The following is a 25,545-nucleotide window of genomic DNA, read 5'->3' on the forward strand; positions in this document are numbered from 1 at the left end:
TTATGTTATGTTATGTTATGTTATGTTATGTTATGTTATGTTATGTTGATGGAGTCTCACTGTCACCCAGGCTGGAGTGCAGTGGTGCGATCTCAGCTCACTGCAGCCTCTGCCTCCCGGGATCAAGTGATTCTCCTGCCTCAGCCTCCCGAGTAGCTAGGACTACAGGCACACACTGCTATGCCCAGGTAATTTTTTGTGTTTTTAGTAGAGATAGGGTTTCACCATGTTGGCCAGGCTAGTCTCAATCTCCTGACCTCAGGTGATCCACTCGCCTCAGCCTCCCACAGTGCTGGGATTACAGGCATGAGTCACCGTGCCTGGCCTAGTTGCCTTTTAGAAAACTAGTTATTCTTGCTTCCAATCCTTTATCACAATAGTGTATTGAATGTCCATAAGTTCAGTAGTAATCCTCCAAATATTTGAGACATTATTTTAATATGATATAGATTATTACTTTGAATTATACTTGCAATCAGTACCCTTGATTTCTCAGTCACCATTGCTTGAAGACACTGTTTTTCAAATAAATGCCTTTTTGTGATACTGAAATATAATTTGTGTAGTAGATTATGCATGGAGTAGCATACCTAATTTTATCCTTAAAATGTCAACCAACATCAGAGTTACATTTCCCGATTTTAATTTTTGTTCTTGGTTTTGTAAGAGAATGTCCTTTGTTTTAGAAAATACACACTGAAACAGTTGCTGGTAAAGGGAATAATGTCTCCAGCTTCCTCAAATGAGTCAGGAAAAATGCATATATATAATAAAAATATACACAGAGTGATTCAGCAAAGTTGGCAAAATGTAAACCGTTGCTAAATCTGCAAAAAAGATATTCAGGAGTTTCTTATACTATTTATATAAAGTTACTAAAAAATCTTCACCAACTTTAATTACCAGTTTAGGAAAAGATCACGTATTACTTGCCTTTGTTCATTCTTGAATATCTAGCATTAATATTTTCCTATGTGCAAGAATACTAAAGCAGGAGGAAAGAGACTGAGTTAATGGTTTTGGTTTCTTCAAGAAGGATGGAAATCTCAGAGGAATTAGGAAGAAAATATGGTGATTGTAATATTAGAAGATAACACTGATCCGCTATCACATTTTAAAATTACTTGGTACCTCCCCCACCCCGACAAAAAAAAAAAAAAAAAAAAACAGATTATAGAAAACATCTTATTTGGACATTCTTTTGAAATATAAGGCTTCCACACAAAAACTTGTACACAAATTGTTCATGACAGCATTCTTCATAATATTAAAAAGTAGAAACAACCCAAATGTCCATTAGTGGAATATTTTCGGCCATAAAAAGGAATGAAGTACTCACTAAAACATGGATGAACCTAAGTAAAAGAAACCAGGCATAAAAGACCACATATTATATGATTTCAGCTGTATAAAATGTCCAGAATAGGCAAATGCATAGTGTCAAAAGTTAGATGAGTATTTGTTAGGGGATCAGGGGCTGGGGAGTATACAGAGTGACTGCTAATAGACACAGAGTTTCTTTTACGGGCCATGAAAATGTTCTGTGATTAAATAGTAGTAATGGCTACGTAAATGTGGATGTATTAAAAATCGCTTAAAAAGGAGGAATTTTATAGTATGTGAATTATATTTCAATATAGCTCTTATTTTTAAAAAGTAAAACCTTGCCCATCACTCTTGCGTCGGAGTCTTCCTGTCTAATTAAAGGTAAGCCAAAGACCCATAACATTACGTGATCTGGCTTCCTATTACTCCACAGTCTGATCTCCTCTTACTTTTTCCCTCCACATTCCGGTCTAGCTGCACTGCCTCCCGGCTGTTCTTGCCTCTAGCCTTTTTATTGGTAGTTCCTTCTTCCTAAAACTCACCACCTTTAACTGTTAGTCAAATGTCAACCTCTCAGCAAGGCTTTCCCTGGCTACCCTCTCTGAAATTGTAAACCTCCCCCAAATTACTTATTTCCCCTTTTTGCTTTACTCTTCTCCTTGGCATTATTTACCATGTAACACAATATATATTTTACTTTTTTATCTTGCTATTTCTCTTCCCCATAAAATATAAGCTCCATGAGGACAGAGATTTTGTTGCTTTTGTTCACAACTGTATGTTAGGGCCTAAAATAATGCTTGACACATATTGGCACTGATGTTGTTGAATAAATGAATCTGAAAGTGTAAGTACAGGCAGCTATAACAAAAATCAGGAATACTAAAGTAATTGAAGAAAGGGCTACATATTTTATGCCCTTTATTAAAATAAAAATTAAGTATCTCATGGGACCATGAAACTAAAGGAGTAGAAGGAAAGCAATAATTTGTGTCTTGAAAGCAAAATAATAAAGACAATTATTCAGTTATTAAAATGAAAATAAAACTTTATTTGACCCAGGCAGATAATAGTTATTTTACTTTTCAATGATAAGGACTTGGTAGATATCCAGACATACATTAAGTACTAAAAATATGTTGCCTGAACGGGCAGTGCTGACATAAATCAGGGATCATTTAGGTATGGCCCATGCCTGTGTTTGTAAATAAATTTGTATTGGAATACAGCCATGCCCATTAGTCTATGTATTTTCTATGGTTGCTTTTGTGCTATAACAGCAGAGTTGAAGTAGTTGCAACAGATTATATGACCCACAAAACTTAAAATATTTACTATCTGGCCCTCCACCGAAAAAGTGCATTTGTTGACCCCTGCCTAAATTGATCTTTATGGAATATGGAATGTGGAATATAGTAGAGAACCATGACCAAACCTTCAGAAGTTTACATTTCATTTCCTGGACTGGCTGTGTTCTGTTGGACAAGTCAAGTTCTATGATTTTCGGTTTCTCATCTGAAAATGAATAGAATACTTATCTCACATGGTTGCTTAAGAATTTTAACTGAGATAATGTGTATAAAGCACTTAGTGAAGTGCCTAGTAAACAGTAAATGACAACCCAGTAAGTAGCACATGCACATGTGTATATACATACATACAGACATGTGTGTACACACAGGAAATGCATGTTCCCTCAAATAGGAACTGTAAGTCACCAATCATTCTCCACTTTCTATATTTTTAAGTAAATAATGAATAAAGTTAAATAGTAAGTACTTACTACACAGAAGACACCGTGATAAACTGCCAAAATATATGGGATTTTGTTTTTTATGTAGAAAATTATAGTCAAGCATTCTTTCTTTTTCTTTTTCTTTTTTTTTTTTTTTTTAACCCCCTTAGAAACAGGGTCTCACTCCATCACGTAGGCTGCAGCACAGTGGCACAATCATACCTCACTGCAGCCTCAAACTCCTGGGCTCAAGCGATCCTCCTGCCTCAGCCTCCCAAGTAACTGAGACTACAGGCATGTGTCACCACATCCAGCTAATTTTTGTATTTTTCATAGAAGTGGGGTCTCACTATGTTGCCCATGGTGTTATCAAACTCCTGGGTTCTTCAGCCTCCCAAAATGCTGGGATTATAGGCATGAACCACCATGCCTAACCTTCAAGTATTATTTCTAACAACCCTATTTACAGTATTTTGATGCCCTTGACTCACATTTTAGCAAAATGTATAGCCCACTATAGAGTTTCACATTTTCAGGTAAGTTTCAATATTTTATTTTTAAGGAAGGACTAATTCATGCTATGTTCTGACTATAAAAAGAGGAAAACAGTGTAATGCCGTATATATTATATTATGACAAAATTTCAATCTAGAACTTTTTCTTGGGTGCGTCATTTTCTTTTTTTTGAGATGGAGTCTCGCTATGTCACCCAGGCTGGAGTACAGTGGTGCGATCTCGGCTCACTGCAATCTCTGCCTCCTGGGTTCAAGCAATGCTCCTGCCTCAGTCTCCCAAGTAGCTGGGATTACAGGTGTGCACCACCATGCCTGGCTAGTTTTTTTGTATTTTTAGGAGAAACAGGGTTTCACCATGTTGGCCAGGCTCACCTTGAACTCCTGACCTCAAGTGATCTGCCTGCCTCAGCCTCCCAAAATGCTGGGATTACAGATGTGAGCCACAGCGCCTGGCCTAGGTGCCTCATTTTCTAACTGTCAGTATACAGAAGGCAAATTCATAGGGCTGGATTATTTTGATGACCTTTCTAACTATACAGTGTTTTCTTTGTTAAAATAAATAAGAGATTTAATTTTTCCTTAACAAAGTTATTTTGGTTGTTAAATGTGAAGACCAATGGTATGAATCCTTAAATCAGGAATATGTGTGATTCTTTAGTATTAAGATATCTGCAATACATGGAATTATAATCTCACTTTCAATAATAATTTAGTAAACAGTTGTAAATCTATATGCTAGGCATTACAATTTTTTAAAAACTTAGTAGAACAGAAACTTTGTCTTCTAAAGGTATGAGATATTGTTGAGAAAAACATTATGTAAACAAGTAATTTTAATAAAATAATAGTAATAACAATGAAAGTACGGATGTGAGAGCCATTAATTCTACTGTAAGATGTCAGGGAAGACCTGGAGAGGTGACATTTGAGCTGAGTCTCAAGGGAACAGTTCAGTGTTGTCAGATGTGTATGGTAGAGTGATACCACACAAGAGGTACCAAAGTCATTCAGCAAAAATCTTTGAGCTTCTACTGTGTGTCAGAGAATGTTTTAGGCAGTTGAACAAAACAAAACCGTTGTCTAATTGTTCTAGACAAATGAACAAAACACACATGACTTTTTTTCCTGCCACTTTCAGTGGAACACGTAAAAGCATGGAAGTGAGGTAAATAATACAGAATGACTGAGTCAAGAGGAGTCTGGGGGTCCCTGACAAGAAAAAAGCAGAAGCCCCGTCATACCAGGAAGTTTGAATGTAATCCTTTAGGCTACTGATTTCCAATCCCAGAGCTCCAGAGATACTGGTGTATCATGAAGTTATTACAAAGGAATTAGCAATCCATGCTTTGATATTAAGCATGCATAGCCTGTGGATTTTAATAAAATGTCTTTTACACCTATTTTTATACTACTTTTCAATTTTTTGTAGTTATTTTGAGTAATAGAAACTCATTTAAACTATGAATTCATAATACCTTTTTCGACAGTTTTTATTTTCTCAATCGTGTGGTACTGTCACTGTAACTACTTTTAAGTAATTGTTAAAATGGTTACTTTTTAAATGAGGTCCTAAAATATTCAGCCTGGCATCTCCTGCCAGTGTTGAACCTGGTAAAACTTCTAGAGCTGCCATCTAAAACTTCAGTTAGTATTTGATGAGCTCCATCTAAGTGCCAAGCAGTGCTCTAGCCACTAGGATTACAAAGATTCATATAAAACTAGGTCCAGGTCCATGTCCTCAGGGAACTTACAGTCAGAATGAACTAGAGTCTAGATTAAAAATAAATAAGACTGAAGTAAACATGGAGAAAAGGGTATAGATTCAGGATATGTTAAAGAGGTAGTAACTCTTAATCAATGAGAATCTCTCACTGAAAGCAGACTACTAGAATAGAAGCAAAGATCAGATTCTTAGGAAAAGAGCTAATGTTTTGCTAATACAGGGGGGAAAAAGCTCTATCTTTTATTAAGAATATTGTTTTCTCTTAGTAACAAGCCTAATTAATCTCCAGAGAACAAAGATTAATGATTCATGGATCTGTGAACATACCTCTTCTGCTTGATTTTTCTCTGCCTGGTAATAAGATATGAACCTGTGAAATAATCTTAAGTCAAACCATGAAATATGTAATGTAAATGATGTAAAAAAATTCATCTGAATCTGACTCCTTCACAGTGATGTTGCAGAACAGTCATTCTCTATGTTGATCTCTGTACCTTCAGCCCAACAAGCTTACTTCTCTTACTTCTTTCAGATTTCAGCCTTCTTTCCTTCACACACACACACACACACACACACACACACACACACATCCTTTCTTTCCTCGCAAAGAAAGACAGCTATTGACTAGAAGCCCAGAATTGCCCCCAAGTTCCGACCACCAGCTCGAATTCTTATGAAGTGGACTTGTAATATCCTTAATGTTGCTGTTGGCAGTCAGTTACAGATTCCATTATTGTCGATCAGTGCAGTCGCCATGCGAGGTGGGGGGAGGAATGGGAGGAGGAGAAGAAAGGAGGGATGAGAGCTTCCTATTCACAGATTTATCAACCTGCCTTTTCTTGCAGGAAATCTTCGTAAAGGGGGCTGTTGAAATAGCTAAAGCAGGAAGGGGAAGGGGGCTTCAGTTCTTGCGGAGAACTGGAAGGAAATTTGAAAACCTTTCTCCTCAGAACAAAACAAAATGCTGAATTTGTTCTTTTGTCTTTGTTTTTGTTTGATATGCTTTACTTAACTGATTAGCTATTGTGCTGTCTGGTTATCTAAGCTGCTTCCAGTGTAGGAACCTGTTTCTTTTTCTTTGAGTGTCTTTATTCTTTATTTTCGTATGCTTTTTCCTGTCATTAAACACACTTCATTATTCAGTGTTATCCTGGCTTTTTCTTTCAGACTGAAGCATAACACCAAGAGACAGAAGGACAAATCTCCCTTCTCTTCTCTTATACCACCCTCTTTTAACCCTATTTCTTTCCCCCCCCCCCCCCCCCCCCCCCTTGTTTTATATTTATGTCACAGAGACAGAAATCAGAGTGGAGGGAGGATCACATTTTCTCTTTCATCATTACTGCCTAGCCAGCAATTTAAGTGTTGGACCCCCAAGAATTTAGTCTCTGTATCCTTTTTTTCTCACTTCATCATTCAGTAATTGTGCTCTGTATGGAAAAGTTTTCTGGCTGGAGAATGAGTCTCCTTTCCCCCGGTGATGTGGCGGAGTGGTTGGATAGTAGCACCGAAGAAGAGAAGAGCCTTCTGTCATTTCTGGGTACGGTAGGGCTTGCTTATTCTTTTAACCCTTTATTGTCTGAACTTTTCTTACTTTTGGGAATAGGACCCCAAATTCTCTAAATCCACTTTTGCATTTTTAAAATGAGAAGAGGAATTAAGGGAATATGTTTAAGTCGTTTGCTTTTCAAATTTTGTTTGTCTATAGAAATAGTGCCACCAACACTTGCTATGAGAAGAGAGAGATTGCTTTGCCTTAACAAAGAGTGCTAGCTCCATTCAAGGCTTACCATGTCATCTGGCCAGCTGTTCGTGGTATTTAGACAACTTCTGCCAACCAAAATAATATTATTGTTTTACTTTACTCTCAATACAGTGATGGTGAGGCGTGCTATGTGAGAGTGGGAATAGGCTTTGTGTGCATAAAAGCCAATGTACAAATCGAGAAGTAGCTTTTATGCAAGGTGTGAAATATTTGTAATGTTTATATATGATTTCTACTGACTATATAAAATAGGACACATGGACCTCCCATTACTTTAACTTTGCATTTATGAATGCTTTCTAATAAATTTCTAAGTAAAGCAATTGTTTATCTTGGGGTTATTGATATAATAAACAAATTATTAGGAAAGTTAGGTTGTAAATCCAGTCATATCTTAAATGTGATAGAAGAGCTTGATACTCATTTAAAAGCCTATTTGTGAATGCTTTCGTTAGATTAATTATAGCCTTCAAATTTATCTTTCTTATAAATTTTATCTTATATTTTCCTAGATATAAGTATGCCTTTATTATAAATGGATAAAATTCAGTTGATCTTCTAATTTTCTAATTTATTCCTCATGAATATTCTGTTTGACCTATGGATAGTCTTCTACCAGTCCAAAAGATATCTCTACTATTATTTGAAAATCTTTCTTGTAGTTAGCATAAGTTTCTTTTTCAATTCTGTTGTCAATCTTAGGATTCTGTTTCTTTTTTTGGTTTTGTTTTGTTTTTTGCAGTTTAGATGTAAAGGGTCATCCTAATCAGGTCTTCCTAGGTACATATATTTAGATATTAACCCGACTCTTAATTTGTTTACCATGGCCTTATTTATCTTGGGCATTTGGATGACTTTAAGAAATATGTATACCTCTTAAGCCTTCATTTCTCTGAAGTCTGTTTCATTCTGCTTGCTTCCCATTCCTCTCCCCGACACACGCATACATACACATAGAGAAACATCAGTGAAGAAACAAATACAGATACCCCTAAGTAAAACCAACCACTTAGACTCTACTACATCATGGGAAAGGAAGGCAGAGTTATCATTAAACATATTTTCTGTTCTCTGGCATACCTTTATGAATTCTAATTATCTAGCCTAAAGATTAATTTATTTCTATCCTTTTTTTGTGGGGAGGGCATTATCCCACTATACCTGAAATGAATTTGGTTAATAAAGATGAGTAATGCCCCCACCCATCCCTGTTCCTGTCCTCTGATTAGGGGAGTTAGTAAATTCCTGTTTATCCACAGATGGAAAAATGGAGGTAATAAAGACAAAGAATGTTAGAACTTGCGTAGAAGAAAAAAATGCAAATGTCCATAAATTATGATGTTGACTTCTGGGTAGTCAATTCCCAATTATCCACCTAATGGAACCTTCAGATTATAGATAAAAACATAGGTAAGTGAGAGTCCTGATTCTGCTCAAGGACTATAATAAGTTTAGTTGCTGAGTGAATAGATAGCAGTGTATCCCATGTTCTGCTGTGGCAGTGCTAAGCTGTGAAAGTCAGCAAATCTTATTTTTAGGATTGAAGCTCTCTCCTGACCATAGGCAGCAAACACCTCCATCTCTGGATAAACAGGAATTTTACTGAGCTCCTCCGCAGGAATGAGGATCAAAACTATCTGAGGTGTAACTTGTGGTAGTTTGAGGATTAAGTAAAACCCTGGTGTTGAGTTATTTGCTACTGTAATTACCATTAATGACAATATGCTTTTCCCAATGAAGATGCCAAGAGAAAAACAAGAAAACTAAATCAACTTTATGGTGAATCTAGGATGAGTAGAACCAAGAGACACTGTGTCTTTTGGTACCTTTCAAATTATGCTTTCTTTGCCTAAGGAATTTTAAGGCAGATTTCCCTCCAGAACCAGGGATGCAAGAAAAGTACTTTGTGCTAGTTAGGATCTACTACTTACTTCTGTATAGTAACCACCTAACTGATATTCAGGCCTTCACAATAACGTAGCTCGCTGCTAGTTTGAGACATACAAACTACAACTATGCAGTGTTATTAAGCTGTTCAAAAACCTTCCGTGGTTTCTTCATCACCTGTGGTTTCTTCATCACCTGTCAGATAAATTTAAAACATCTTAGTGTGAAACTTAATTTGGCCTTTCACACCTGACATTCTATTCATTTTAGAGGAGAAAATCTCCAAGCCTCCCTTCCAACCAAATTGATTTCCTTCCTATCTTGGAACAAATATTGCCCTTTCCTACCTTGTTTCTTCTGTCAGCAGTGTTCAAACTCAGCTTTCTAAATTCAGCTTTTTGAAACTCTGCCCTTGTTTCAAAACTTTCTTATAAACAAATACAATGTTCTAGACACTGCTAGATGCTGTGGCTGGATACAGAGAAGTGTAGGAAACAGCTGCTTGTGAGAGGCATAGAGTTTGGCTGGGGAGAAAACATGAACTATGCACAAGTTAAATGAGAAAAATTAAATGTTAATTCAGACAACAATGGAGAAAATGAAAATAAGGCAGTTCCTAATTGTGAAATTATTTATCCAGGTAAAAATTGCTTTGGGAGTTTGAAGAAAGGACGTTTAAAAACATTGAAAATTACGTTACAGAGATAGGATTTAATCTGAATCCTAAAAGATTTTTATGGAAATGGTGGGGTTTTCTGTATGAAAGCAGTATCATGAAGAATATTAAATAATTTCATGTCCAGTGAGCAAACTGTCTCAAAAAGAATGCAGAATTCGTGTAAAGAAGGAATAAGAGATAACATTTGAAGGGTGTTTGGAAGCTCACTATGTAGGACTAATGAGACAGGCTAACAAGTGACAGTTTTATCCTGAAAGCCATAAAGAAGAATGAAAGATCCTTGAGCAAGAGGAAGATATGATCAAAATAATTTTTTAGAAAGATATCTGAAAGTGACACTAAAGGGAAAGAGGCTAGAAGCAGTTAAATCAGTTTGCAGTAGTACAAGTATGAAATAAGTGCCTCTACTTTTTTATCCCTGTGTATTATAATTGTTGGTTTGTGTATTAAAACCAGACTCTGAATGCCTTCACAAGGAGGGCTTAATTCTCTCTTTTCAGCACCTGGAATACTCCTTGTGCAAATGAATGTTTGTGCAGAGGAATGGGGAACAAAATGAATCAAAGATAATTTTTGAACTTGGAAGAATAGTGGTACTATTAACAGAAATAAGTTGAGAAAGGGAGCCAAATTTTTAGTAAGATGAGTTCTGTTGAGATATTTTGAGTTTTAGAAAACTAATCCACATCTAGACAGAAAAAATAGGTCTGGTAATTGGAAATTAAGTCACAGGTGGGAGCTGTTCATCTAGACAAGAAAGATAGTTGATATTCTGAGCATCTGTAGGTCATCTACTATCAAGAGCTTGTCAAGAAAAAAGAGAGGGCAGCAGCTGAAAATTGAAGAATATCAACATTTGGGGGTGGGTGGAGAAAAAGAGGAGACACAGAGCAAATGACCGTAAATGTGGGAGGAAAGCCAGGATGGTGTGGTATCACAGGTGCTAAGGTAGAAAAGGTTAGCAATGTGGTCAGTAGTGTCAGTGGCTGCAAAAGCCAAAGAGAAGTCAGAAAAAAAACCACTGGGCTTGATAATGTAAGAGACTATTGATAACCTGTGAAAGTGTTAATGCTATTTGAGTAAACTTGAAGAGGGAGAAGTCAGATTTTATAATACTGAGAATGACAGTAGGAGGTGAGATAGTGGAAACCACAGGTTAAGCCTTTTGCCTGAAGAAATCTGTGACTGACAGAAGCATGTACCCTTTTAAAAACTAAATTGAGGAGACTCGTACATATTTTTAAGTGGAGGAGAGAGCAAGATCTTGAACCTACAGGGATAAAGACTAAGAAAACAAAATATTTTATGGGTTTGGAGGTGAGAGTAGAATTAAAGGCATAGGATTAACTTTTTGAAGGGAGAAAGGAAAAACTCGTACAGGAACCAAATATGCATGCCGAGATTTAGCGATGGAATGTAGGGAGATGGGGAGATAACAGCTACTGTATTAATCTTCTGCCATTTATCACACCCAGTCTTGCAGAGTTAGCTATTTGTGTACCCATTTATGTTGTTATTTGTGTGCCCATCAAATGCTTCCCTGCTACTGCCAGATGAGAAGGATCATCTCTTAATATTTTGGCATCTTCCAGAGTAGCACCGAATAGGTACTTAATAGATACTTTTTGAATGAATGAATGCTATCCAGATACCCAAAAATTTGAGACTCAGGCCTTTTCAAAATTATTGAAATTATTCTGTCAGATCCAGCTGTTTTCCCCTCTTAGTCTACTACTATTCTCTACTCTCATAACCTTTTCAGGTACTTTGATAGCATTTGAAATTATTATTCAGTGGATAATGATTGCATTTTCCAAATTCTAGAATAAGAAGGAAAATACCCAGTGTATACTTTTTTCCACTTTGCCTTTTCTAAATAGAATTTAAATGATTTCATTTTACTTCATTAAGTGAATTTATGTGATAGAATAGTTCTATGAAAGAATAATGTAATTTTGACAAATCCTAAACATTTTAAGTTTCTAAATGACTCTGTTGACTATAGTTAATTATTTGGCATTGGCAACTATTATCTGATTCCCAGAATTACACCTAACATCAAGGGAGAAACATATTCAAAAATTGAAACTCTAATTTCTGGTAACATGCCAGACTAGATACCCTCAAAAATAATATAGAGACAATTAGAAATGTCACATTAATGTAACAAACACTTTTAACTAAATGGCTGACCTCTCAGGAAGGAAAGGAAGTCCCCAGGGAGAGGAAAAAAAAAAAAAAAACCTCAAAATCTAGACAGTAAACTCTCCTGGGGGCATTTACCAATTTTAGAATTTTAGAGTTAAGTTTTAATGGCTATAATATAGGAGATGGGGCAAGGGTCTAACAAAGTGAAGAATTAGAACTGAAAGGCCTATGTCATTCTTCCCCATAGGACTGGGCCTCTGAGTGAGTTACACCTTCAGTGAAATTGGAAGTTAGAAAAAAAATCTCATTGACAAGTATAGATAAATCTTATTTATCTTAACCTGGACTGGTAGGTGAGGTGGGAGGGGGAAAACATCCTGAGAATTCATAATCACAGTCCTGATAAGGTAAAACTGAAATAGTGGACAACATTAATATGTCAGAGATAGGAAGTGGGTAACTGGAACTGAAGTATTTTAAGATTGTTGAATTATTCAAGAGAGGGATAGAAATCGTGATTAACTTTAGGCTTTAAGTATACGTGTTAAAATGTTAAGGACAACTACTAAAAGAATAAAAAATAGAGTGTATATTTTCAAAAGCAATACAGAAGAAAATGGAATTTTTTTAACCTGATTAACCTGATTTTAAAAAAAGAAAATCGGAAAAAAAATGGGAAAAAATAAATAGAAAATACAGTAAGATGGTAAAAATAAAATCCAATTATATATGAAAATGTTAAAAGATAAATATTGTCAGACTGGATTTTTTTAATGCTATGAATGAGAGAGAGATCTAAAACACAGGAACCTAGGAAAGTCAAAAGTAAAGGCTTGGGAAAAGAAAGCTGGTGTAGCCAGTGAAATAGAATAAGACTATCAAAAAAGTTACTGGAATAAAGGAGGTCCCTAAAAATGATAAAATATAAAAATCACTAGGAAGACATAACAATCTTACATGTATCCAATAACAAAACCTCAAATTTTATATGGCAAAAATGTGCAGATACATAAAAAGAAATGGATAATTCTACAGTCCTTTATCTATAAAAAGTAATAAGGATATAGAGAATATTCAAAAACGCAGTAAGCTTGATTTAATGGACATATATAGAATCCTGACTGCAACAATTAGTCTTCTCAAGCACATACAGAATCTTTATAAAAACTGGCAATAGACCAGGTCATAAAACAAATCTCAACAAATTTCAAAGTTATACAAATTGCATTCTCTAATAACAGTTTAATTAAGTTAGAAATTAGTAACAAAAATTTACATTAAAAACCTTTATTTTTGGAATGTTTTAAAGTTACTTGTAAATAACTTGTTAGTCAAAAAAGAAAACATAATGGAAATTATAAAATACTAAGCAATACTGAAAATAGTGTATATCAAAACCTGTGGAATATTACTAAAATAGTTCTTAAATGAAATGTATAGTCTTTTACATTGAAAAGGGCAAAGGCTACAAATTAATGAGCTAAGCATTTAACTCAACAAGTTAGAAAACTAATAAACCCAAAGAAAGTTTAGGGAAAGAAAATGAAAATAAGAGTAGATAATGATGAACTGGAAAATAGAAATAAACAGAATCAATAAAGCCAAGAGTTGTTCCTTTGAAAAGCCTAATGAAAACAGATGAAACTGACAAGATTTGCTAAAAGAGAAAATATAAACAATGTTGACATGAAAAAGCATATAATTATAGATAGAGAATTGAAAAAATAAAAATAAAAAATCTTATTGATAATATATTTGGAAATTTAGACAAGTGGACATTTTAAGAAAAATGTAACTTAAAATTGTAGAAGCAATAAAAAAATATAATTAGGCCTACGACCTCCATTAAAGAAATAAAGGCTAGACACAGTGGAGCACACCTGTAATCCCAGCTACTGGGGAGGCTGAGTTGGGAGGATCACTTGAGACCAGAAGTTTGAGGCAGTGAGCTGTGATCCTGCCACTTTACTCTCCAGCTGGAGTGACAGAGCAAGACCCTGTCTCGAAAGAGAGAGAGAGAGAGAGAGGCGAGAGAGAGAGAGAGAGAAGGATGAGGAGGGAAGTGAGGGAAGGAAAGGAAGGAAGGGAGAGAGAGAGAAATGGAATCAGTAGTTTAAAACTATCACTGTTTGTGTTTTAATTTCTCGTACAGCTTGACTTCAGAAAAATAATTAATGTCAAAGCACACTTGCATTAATATTTCCAATCAGTGATAATTCAGTTTTTCATAGCAAGTGAATAAATTAGCATTCTGGTATCTAATTTTAAAAACAAAAAATACCTCAGTATGGCTATTGAATCCATATTGAGTCTCACAGGTGGACATGGTTCCTTTAGAGTTTTTAAGTCTTACATCCTTTGTTTAGGGGATTTCCTTAGAACAGAAAAAGTGTAGAACAGAAGATGTTCTTGCAAAAATTTTCCTTTTGGGGATATATAATTCAAAAACTAAAGGAAATTAAGCTGAACAGATATCTAAAGAAAAATGAATATGAAGACTTAAATGTAATTATGTTTAAGTGTGCTTCTCAATAAAATTTGGAAATTTGTGACTTGATTTGAGACAGGGTCTCACTCTGTCACTCAAGCCTGCCTCTTCCACCTCAGCGCCCTGCCCCCCAGCCTCAGCGCCCCCTACCCGTAGTAGCTGGGACTACAGGTGCAGGCGCACGCCGCCACGCCGATCAATTTTTTGTATTTTTTGTAAAGATGGGGTTTCTCACCAGGTTGCCCAGTCTGGTCTCGAACTCCTGAACTCAAGTAATGCACCCGCCTCAGCCTCCCAAAGTGCTGGAATTACAGGCATGAGTCACCGTGCACAGCCAATTTGTGACCTTTTAAAATAGAATGATGCATAGAAGGAAAATCCTCAAAACTTTTAAACCTAATTTCCCATAAGGCTTATTTATCATAATCTCAATTTTTCTGTGATAGCCATGTCACCAATAGAAAGATCAAAATGAAAAGAAAAAAATTAGAAGGAAAAATATCAATTTAATATACATAAAGGAGAGTGGTCTTAAACTCAACCAGATGGTAGAATTTAATTCCATGTGTGAGTTAGAGGTAACTAGAAAATGTATTAATTTATTGTGTATTAAATTGAACCATATGAAATTGCTGGTATTTTACCATTTTAATCTACCAAAAAAAGGCAGTTCCATATAGCTTTACCTAATAGAGTCATGATTGTAAGCACATGTGTCTGTTGAGTGGGGGTAGGGGAAGGTGTCCGGACCAAGTATGCTTTTTTTTTTTTTTTTTTTTTTGAGACGGAGTCTCGCCCTGTCGCCCAGGCTGGAGTGCAGTGGCGCGATCTCGACTAACTGCAAGCTCCGCCTCCAGGGTTCATGCCAATCTCCTGCCTCAGCCTCCCGAATAGCTGGGACTGCAGGTGCCTGCTATCACGCCTGGCTAATTTTTGTGTTTTTAGTAGAGACGGGGTTTCACCGTGTTAGCCAGGATGGTCTCAATCGCCTGACCTCGTGATCCGCCCGCCTCGGCCTCCCAAAGTGCTGAAATTACAGCCGTGAGCCACCGCGCCGGGCCACTTACCTATTTTTTAGTTGTTAAAATGTATTTACCATTGTTTATTATCTTTTATTCTATCTTAATACTCCCTGCAGACAAGCAAGAATGGGTGCAAATGGTTTTATAAAAACATTGTGAGAGAAATACTTAAAACAGAGAGAATTCTACCTGTTAAAATTTGTTTAAAAATTTAGACAGGATCACAAGATGATTCCAATCTTGCAAGGACATAAGACCTCCATTATGAAACACTAGTATCAATATTAGTCAGGAGTATAGTTTAGTTTGGTACCCACAACTAGAAAACATATAATCAAATAATTTAAACTTATATAAATGTATTAATTGGAAATCAAAGAAATGTGAGTAATTAGGCCTGGTTTTGTGGAAGTAGATAAATCGAAGTTGATATTGAAGGTCATCTAAGAGTTGGCAGATATGTAAGTGAAAACCATTAGCAAAGGTAGACATGGGAGAATGAATGTGGCCAGTTTGAGATTAGAGATCATCTGACTGAGACAAATTGTTAAAAATTGTTGGCAGAAAGGAGTAAATATGCAAAGTAGGGCCAGGTGATTTTTTTCTAATGTCTGACTATCTAAAGATCTCTAGGAAGGAAATTTCATCCAGAAAGTAATGTTTTAGGGAGGTTAATATGGTAATGATGAGTAGGCTAGCTTTAAGCAGGGAGAGACTGGAGTCAGTCAGAGCAGTTAGGAGCTTCCTGCCATAATCTGCATGAGAAGATAAAAAGCCCTAGATTAGGATGGTGGATGGTAGTGGAAATAAGACAAAATGAAGCCAACAGCCATTTCGAAGAGACACTTAGCAGTGCTTGTTGGCTAAAGGGGGGTAAATAACATCATAGGCTCCTTTCTTTTTTATTACCTTCACAAATGGGTGATGTTGAGTGTAAACGATTTTGTTTTTGTACTGTGTCATGTGCATATTTACTTCTTGGTAAATTATTAAGTTTTCATCTTTATATTACAGGTTTACATATTTGTATGTTTTCTCTTTTTAATGTCTTCTCTTAATATTTGTTTGGAAGTAAAACCCAAACAGAGGCTCTGGCATAATCAAGACTAAATCTTTTTTTTAGTGTTCACCGAATACCAAAATGATGGTATGAATAAACCTATCATTATACTCCCAATTATATATGAAGCATATTAACAATGAGAATATATTACTAAATCAGTTACAGAAAAAGTTATATATGAAGCATATTAATAATGAGTATATATTATTAAATCAGTTACAGAAAATGTTTAAAGGTGTTAGACCCTATCTATAGATTAGAAGAGATTATCTTCCACAGTTGATGACAAAATAAAACTCACCAAACTGAAGTTGTGAGATTAATACCTTATAAATAATTGGACTGACATGTTCAAAATAGTAATTTTATGCTGAGCAAAGCTTTGTTGTTTAGTAATTGTTCTTTGCAAAACCTAAAATCTTAATGCTTTTTATCTCTGTTCATCTCACACAGCTTATCTAAATACTTATCTCCCCACATAGGTATACTGAAGATTAGTCTCATTGAAAGACATGCTTTATTTTGGAGACTCTTGTCACTTTTTTATTCAAGGGATCAGTAGTAGATATTCTTTTTAAGTTGTTTCCTGTTTTGTTCACATTTTTTCACCATTAACTTTTGTCATTATTTAGTAAACTTCTGTCCCTTGTTATTGTTTTGCCTCACCTCTCTGTGTTTCTTGGCTACAATGTTTTTATCAACATCAGCATTCAAGGATTGAGTTTTTCTTTATAGGTTTTGTGTGCAGAAAACACCTCAAGAGTATGACTTAATTCCTTTTTAAAATATGAATAAAACTGGAGTCTCCGTGATTATTCATCTTATTTTTTTCTCCATTGCAGCCCATTGTACAAAACACACGGAGAACAGGATAGAATGCATGACAGTTAAAAGCAGTCTCTAAAGCCAAACTGCGTGGATTCTTATCCTGCCCCTACCCTTTTTACCAGCTGTGCAAACACGGGCAGAGTAATAGAACATCTTGTTTCTTTATCTGTAAAATAAGGTTGATAGTTCCACCTCCAAAGGATTGTTTTGAGGATAGTAAGAGATAACTTACATAAAACATGTATTAAATAATAAGGCATAATATAAGGTTGGTACAAAAGTAATTGTAGTTTCGCATTTTTTAAGTTGCAAAAGCCACTATTACTTTTGCACCAAACATGACAGTTTGGTGTTGTACTTGTCATTGTTATGTTTTTATCATTATCATTAAGATGCCCAGTTGTCATCACTAAGAACTAGATATATGTTTTCTATCTGAAACTTAAGATAACACACAAACATCCCTGAGCTGTTTTCTTGGCCTTTCAGTTGAGAATGTTGTTTGCTCTGAAAGTATTCTCTACCATCTCATCCAATATTGTCGTGTGAAGCCCTAAGTTGAAGAAATGGAATACTTGTGGGTGGTGTTCAGATTCCTTGACCGGGAAAAAGTTGTTTTTCTATTATGTTAACAAGAAGAAATATTTTTGAAAAAATAATAAAGTTACTGAAGCAAGGAAATGGTGGGGAGACTGGATGGCTTTACTTTATAAGAATTTACCACATTTATGTACTTAGCACCAATTTGTGCATATTGAAGTGTGGGGCATGCAAACTTGAAAGGACTACTTGTTTGAGTGAAGTACTGCAGTCTGAGTGATACAAATTGGGTGAATTAAAGTGGCTCTGGGGATTTGTATTTCAGAGCAGCTGAATGCTTGTGGCTGACAGTGCATAGGCTTTAAGGCAGTGAAAGTGGGATACAGCAGAAGGTATCTTACTGAAAATGGTGGATGAAGTTTATAAAAACACCCAGGTGCTATAGTGTTAGCAGCCATATAAATGCAGTATGTGATTTTCTTCTCTTTGCTCTTGTCACTTTTTCTTTATAATATTTTTCTAACTCTGTCTTTTAAGTTCCCATTACCTTTAGGAGTCCTCCAGCAAAAAAATATGAAACCTCATTTTCATGAAAGCCTTTTTTGTTTCACAATTTGCCGTTTGTTATTAAAGCCCCTCTTTACTGAAGAGCTACAAACCCGTTTCCTCCTCCTATTTCATCCTTCCTATTCTGTTTCTTAAATGTCTTCTGTGCGTCCTATGGAAGAAGAATGCTCCTAATTCAGAATTCACAGCATGGAGAGAGAAGTTATTTGCTTATCTCATTCATTAATAACTTGAGCCACCGACTTACCACATCCTATTTAATGTTGTCATTATTTACACAATGCAAGGGAAAATAGATTATAGTGAAGTGGCCTCATTCACAGCAACACTATATATGCCAAAATTTCAGTGACTTGAATGGGTACATAAACACAGTTTGGTTTGTATTCAGTGTTTTATCATGTTTTGTTGAAATGTTGATTTTTAAAAAGGTTTTTGAAGTAAACTGAAGAATTTGCTTTATGAGAAAAACATTAGAAATTTGTTTGCTACCTACAAATATCAAAAATATTAAAGAGGCATGTGAATAATTATAATTGAAAAAGTATTCACATTTATTCATGTTTTATAATTCTGTGCAAAAAAATTACTAGGAATTGTTTCGGGTTGCCATTAATGTGAAGTGCTTAGACATCCTATATATGCCAAAGAAACTGCATCTGTGACATGTAATATTTTTCTGTTCTATTATAACTTGAGAATTTTACTATGATATTTTAGTTTCTTACGTAATTGTTCACCAAATTAAAGCTATCAATGTATTTCTACATTTTATTTACCTTTCCTGCTGAATTATCTGAACTTACTTTATTCCCCTTTAAATTTTGCCTCCGTCCTCATAGAGAGTAGTAATTGTTACTATCTCAGGGGCTAAGTAAAGATTAAGTAAGATAGATACTAGACGCAGTACTTAGCACATAAATTCTCAACATGAGCTAAAATTAGCTGGGTGTGGTGGTGCCCACCTGTGGTCCCAGCTAGTCAGGAGGCTGAAGTGGGAGGATTGTTTGAGCATGGGAGGTACAGGCTGCAATGAGCTAAGATTGCGCCATTCCACTCCAGCTTGGGCGACTGAGTCCATGTCTAAAAACACACACACACACACACACACAAACTCAATACGAGCTAAAATTATAATAAAAATATTTTCCCTAGACAAATTATTCACAAAGAGGTGCTTAAATAGCTTTTATAGTATAACACTTTCTTTTAAAAGAAAAAAAATAATTATCTTTACCTGTTTTTTACACTATGGTAACTAATTCTAAAAATGGTAGACATTATAAGAAATTTATGTTATTTATATTAGTTAAGTATATGCAAATATTGTATGGCATATGAACTTTGGTTAAACAAGATTGAACAAGAAGTAAATGTAATTAATGTAATTGATGCCTATAGATATTTGACCATACAGTAATGACATTGTATGGCAGATACCTTTCTCATTTAAGATATTTTCAGAGGCTTTTGGAACCTAATCCTCAGTTAATATGATAAACATTTCGCTTTACTCTCTTTCCAAACATAATAATATTCCAGATTTATTCCGAATCACATTCATTATTCAAAATCCTGAAAAGAAAATTGGCCTGGTACAGTGGTCTCAAGCATGTAACCCTCACCCTTTGGGAGGCCAAAGCGGGTGGATCATTTGAGCCCAGGAGTTAGAGACTAGCCTGGGTAAGATGATGAAAGAACCTCTCTAGAAATGGGCATGGTAGCACACACTTATAGTCCCAGCTACTCAGGAGACTGAGGTGGGAGGATCACTTGAATCCCAGAGGTGGAGGTTGTAGTGAGCCCAGATCATACCACTGCACTCCAGCCTGGGTGACTGTCTCAAAAAAAAGAAAGACAAATAAAAGAGTTAAGAAATACCAGTAAGTGTGTATCTATGGACTTTCAATATGATTAGTACCTTTTGGTGACGCATGTCTGAGCAAGTGGTTTTTCTTTTAGAGTCAAAAAAAAAAAAAGACCTTACAAAAGAAGATTAATGAGTTTATGTGTTTTGGTGCAAAATTAGCTTTTTGGAAGAAAGGGGTTCTTTAAATCTAAAATGTAATAGTATTATAATGTCATTTCCTTAGCATATACATTTTCTTCTGTCACTGTCCTTATATTGGCCAGTAGTATCTGAACACGTCTGCCCCAGTTCCTCTCAGACTTTATCTCCTACTATTTGTTCCCACTCACTGGCATCAATCCCACTGGCCTCTTTGCTGCACTTTACCTTAGAAGCTTTGTACTAGCCTCCCTCTACCTGTAGTCTTCTTCCCTGTTAAACCTGCAAGGCTGACTTCTTACCTCCTGAAGTATTGACTCACACCTCACCTTTGCAATGCAACTACCTATTTAAAATTACTCTACTTCTTCATCTCCCTGACTACTTTTTATTTCCCCCAAAACACTTGTCACCTTCTAACTTACTCCTTAGCGTCCTCCAAAATACATGATAGGAATTTTTGGCATTTGTTCCCTGATAAGTGAACCAAAGGCAGTGTATTGACTTCTGTTTGTTGAACAGGAATATCCTCCACCAAAAGTACATTTGCCCCTATAATTATCCAATTTTCAATTTCTTTGCCACACTTTCCAAAGAAAGCGCATTGACATAAAGGAAAATGTGTATGTTGAGAAAATGATACTACTCTATTTTGGATTTTAAAAGATTCTTCCTTCCAGAAAGCTAACTTTGCATCAAAGCACATAAACTCATTAATCTTGTCTTTATCTCTGTTTGGTCTGGATAACCCAGTGTATTAAATGGTGAAGACCAGAACAGAAAAGGTGAAATGGCTTACACAGAATCGTACATATCATTGGTAGAGCTGCTAAGAAAAACATCCAGATGTTCTCTTTGTTCAATACATCATTCTATATGCGGCTCTATTGGAGGTTATCTCTCATCATTATAAGTCGTCACATCATCTGAGGTCATATCCAATGGCAAAGGAAATGAAGAGATAAATTTAAAACTTAACTAGGCTTTTTATAACTCTTTTTGCCTTTCAATCTGAAGATGAAAAATATTATTTTTAGAGATGAGAAAGTGAGGCAGTTTCAGGCCTTTATCTGAAACAATATTGTATCTCTCTTGTCTCATCGGTCTTAGAGAATGAGCATATTTTAAAATGACTGTAATTAAATATTGTCACTATGAAAAGAGTATTAATTTTACAGCAGGTGAAAATAATGCAATAGTATGTAGCATGAGTGGGGGTAGAGGATACAGCTGTCTAATTTTGGTCTACTGGAACTAGTATAGATTTTCCTTCAAACTGAGCAGAAACGCAGCTCTTAGAGCACAGTAGCAACTTTCCTTTCTGCTTACAGATTTAAAGTTAAAGGCACAAGTTTAATATGCAGTCCATCCTGTGACTAATCCAGCAGGTTGCTCCTTCTGCTCTTGCTAATGCTGCTACCTTGCTTCTAAGTGGACATTGGTACTTGGGGTATTTATTTTTCTGTATGCTTTGAAGTAGTTATGAATCTTCTGAAAACTAAAGAACTGCAATTCTCCAATGGCCTATTCTACACGAGCAGATGAGTGGTATTATTGTGGGGGTTGAGAAAGCGACTGTAAACTTCTTTTCGTTAGGTGATTTAGCTTACCTTATTTCTTTTCTTTCCCCTCTTTAGTGGAAATTGTTCAAACTTCAGGAATGATTTAATATCTTCTTTCTGGACCCAATAATGCATCCTATAAGCTGCATCAGCATTGTATTTTTTTCTCATGATACAGAAAAAGAATTTAAAAAGAGAAAAAAACAAGGCCAGGCGCGGTGGCTCAAGCCTGTAATCCCAGCACTTTGGGAGGCCGAGACGGGCTGATCACGAGGTCAGGAGATCAAGACCATCCTGGCTAACATGGTGAAACCCCGTCTCTACTAAAAAATACAAAAATCTAGCCGGGCGAGGTGACGGGCGCCTGTAGTCCCAGCTACTCGGGAGGCTGAGGCAGGAGAATGGCCTAAACCCGGGAGGCGGAGCTTGCAGTGAGCTGAGATCTGGCCACTGCACTCCAGCCTGGGCGACAGAGCGAGACTCCATCTCAAAAAAAAAAAAAAAAAAAGAGAGAAAAAAACAGAAGTATAACAATACCATATTTACTGGAGTTTGAAATGTGGCCACTAATTTTTATCAGCATAATTTCAAATAGTTAAAAGCTTTGAAACATATTCGTTTAATGAGTTTATATGTCTGAAAGCTAAAATTGGATGTTTGGAAGAAAGTGAAGAAATTAATTTCAGTTTTTTTCCTTAGTCAGAACTTTGCAAATTAAGGAAATGGTTTACTAGATCATTTTATCCCAGCTAATAAAACTTATTTTTCTTCCAGTTTGGTTTCTCTGTCAATTATTCAGAAATTAAAACATACTATATTGTAATATTAAATCTCCAGTATCTTCTAATTTGATATGAGGTTACCTTTATAGGTAATTAGAGGAAAGGTGAGATTTTTTTTCTACCTTCACCAGCCTCATTCCCTGCCTGCCTTGCCCCTAGCCACGTAGAGTCATCTAACTTAGATAATTACTCTGTAAAGTCATATTCCTGAAGTCTGGAAGTCTTTCTGTTCAATGTGCTCCAACAAGCTGATTTACTTAAATTCAGTGCTTTGTGCCATTCCCATGAATCTGAGCTAATTATGCTGCCATTTTTCAGAGATGTGCATTAGAAGTCATGTTTGCCTAATTCTGAAAACGGCTTTGTACATTAAGGCTCATTTAACTAGCGATGGTTAGAGAGAAGTTAAGGGACTTAGAGTTACTGGTCTTAATTTTCAAATACAGTAGTAGTATGGAACTCTCTTGTACTGCAAGCATATAAGATGCTATGTTGTCAGCCTCTGAATCTTTAGGAATATTCCAATTTGGCTTATGCCTTACCAGTCAAGATGTTATAGAGAAGGTATGTTTAGTCATGGAAAAGAAAATCAGTGTCCAGCATGCAAAGATAGTAAATTTTCATAGGAGGCATTGATTTGTGTGCATTACTGGGTCTGTGTAAAATGGTGTCCTTTTGGCACTAGCTGAATATACATTTCAGTAAATGTTTTTTCTTGCTGCAGATTAGTGTAATACAGTGAAATTTTCAGTAACTGAGGGAAGGCAGTGGTTGGGCATCTGTTAATAGCCCGAAAGTAACTGATGAGGACGTGCAGTCAGAACGATTGATTGAATAGCTGCAGTCCTGTGTGTTTCTTTCTTGCTTGCTCTCTCTGCAAGCTGTGGAGAGGGAGGGGGAAGAGCAAGACACAGAGAGGGAGCGAGAGAAAAAACGCTCTCTCTTAAGTGGAAGTAGCACGGATCCCAGGGGCCAGGAGGCCAGAAATGGAAGTTTAAACTGCATCTATCTTTTAAAGGGAGAACAGCAGGAATCAAAATGTCAGTCTCCGGAGTTACAATTTACTCCTTATTTTCTAAGATCTGGAAGATAACACAGAATACTTTTTTTAGGATGTGGCTTTTTTTTTCCTTGTCCATGTTGAGATTATCTAATGTTATCTGAGAAGCTGGATTCCTTTATGTCTGTCAGTTGAAGTGGCGATGGGAAGCAGTTGTGATAAAGGTATAATACCTATATATCTATCATCTATGTGTGCATGTGTATGTATATATATATACACATGTATATATATATATCACTCTATGAAAAAATCTTAAAAATGTAGCCTTAATACAGTATATAGTAATTAAATGGGAGAAGATCACATTATCTGCAAAATCCTCAGCTTGTTAGGTCAGTTTGAACAGATTTAGGATTCCAGAGTAAGATCTTAGTAAGGTCATATTGCCAGAACAAGGAGAAGCTGATCTATTTTTATATCTGCATAGGCATATATGTTATTTTATCTTGGCAGCAGCTTTCAGTCTTCTCATGGCCCTTTTGTTGCAGTCTAGTGAATCATCTTATCTGCACAGAACTAACTTTGACCTTTGTGCAAACACCATCAAATCATATGCAACATTAGACTATATTTTGTTCGCAAGAATATTAGAATTTCCATTTTATTCTATTAACTCCTACATTGCTAACACATAGAGAAGTAGATTTATATACTGTGAGATGCAACTACTAAGTGAACTTAAAGATATTAAACATAGCTCAGAGGAAATTATTTTTATATGTGCTCAGATGAAAATATAGTCTGTCACACTAAAGCAGATTCTTAACTGTGACCACGTCTCTCTAGTGTCTTGATAGTTTAAGCACCTCAAAGATAGACAAATTATGTGAGATAGAATGTAATGTACCTTTAAAGCATGCTGGTTTGTTGTGAAAAACCAATAACTTTACAGTTTAGTGGAATATCCTAAATTTGGGGTTCTTAATGATGTTTCAGCCTTCCTTCTTTCTTCCAGAGGTACCAGCAGAAAGGTCCCCTCGTAGACGCAGTATCTCAGGGACCAGTACATCAGAGAAACCCAACTCCATGGACACTGCAAATACCTCACCCTTCAAAGTACCAGTAAGTGTTTATCTTCCTTATAAGAATATTTTACTTTTCTCCTTTCTTCTTAGAGTTAGAGACAGCTACTAAAGAATCGAAACATTTTTCTCTTCAAGAATTTCTTTATAATTCTGTGATTAAAGGACAGACTCATCAACTTGTATAAATTAACTGTGGTTAATATCAACTACTTTCTTTCTTTCCTTTTTTTTTGAGACTGAGTCTCAATCTGTCACCCAGGATGAAGTGCTGTGGCACAATAACACTCACTGCAACCTCCACCTGCCAAGTTCAAGCGATTCTCCTGCCTCAGCCTCCAGAGTAGCTGGGATTACAGGCGCATGCCATTATGCCCAGTTAATTTTTGTATTTTTAGTAGAGGCAGGGTTTTACCACATTGGCCAGGCTGGTCTCAAACTCCTAACCTCAAGTGATCCACCCGCCTCGGCTTCCCAAAGTGTTGGGATTCCAGGCTTCAGCCACCATGCCCGGCCGTCCACTATTTTCAGTATAATATTTATTAGGTTTTAGGGAATATTATTTTTATTCATGGAGTACTCACAAAATATATAACTACATTAAGTTCAACGTCCTCTCAACTGTAGAGTTTAAATCCTTGCAGACATCTTTTTATCAAGTTGCTAGTAAAAACCTATCACAATGCTGTAAATAAGCTGGTGGGAGGGTTTTTTTAGGAGTGGGATGTAATTTTTTTTATTTTTCAAAAATGGAGCATAAGCAGAGAGTGCTGAGACTCATAAAGTTGCAGACTAAATTCACAAAGAATTAGACAATTGTGA

General features: G+C 35.9%; 1 protein-coding gene across 3 annotated transcripts in view; it reads left to right on the top strand.

The window, feature by feature from the left end:
- RASAL2 (RAS protein activator like 2) overlaps nt 1–25,545 on the top strand; it is a 373,660-nt gene that overhangs the window by 261,618 nt on the left and 86,497 nt on the right. For all 3 annotated transcript variants that reach the window (XM_023231271.1, XM_023231270.1, XM_023231272.1), the window contains one exon: nt 24,657–24,763. In XM_023231271.1, the coding sequence (XP_023087039.1) occupies nt 24,657–24,763 (107 nt within the window). The remainder of the gene's footprint in view (nt 1–24,656; nt 24,764–25,545) is intronic.

This window comes from Piliocolobus tephrosceles, chromosome 1 (assembly GCF_002776525.5).
Source record: "Piliocolobus tephrosceles isolate RC106 chromosome 1, ASM277652v3, whole genome shotgun sequence".
Classification (NCBI taxonomy): Eukaryota; Metazoa; Chordata; class Mammalia; order Primates; family Cercopithecidae; genus Piliocolobus; species Piliocolobus tephrosceles.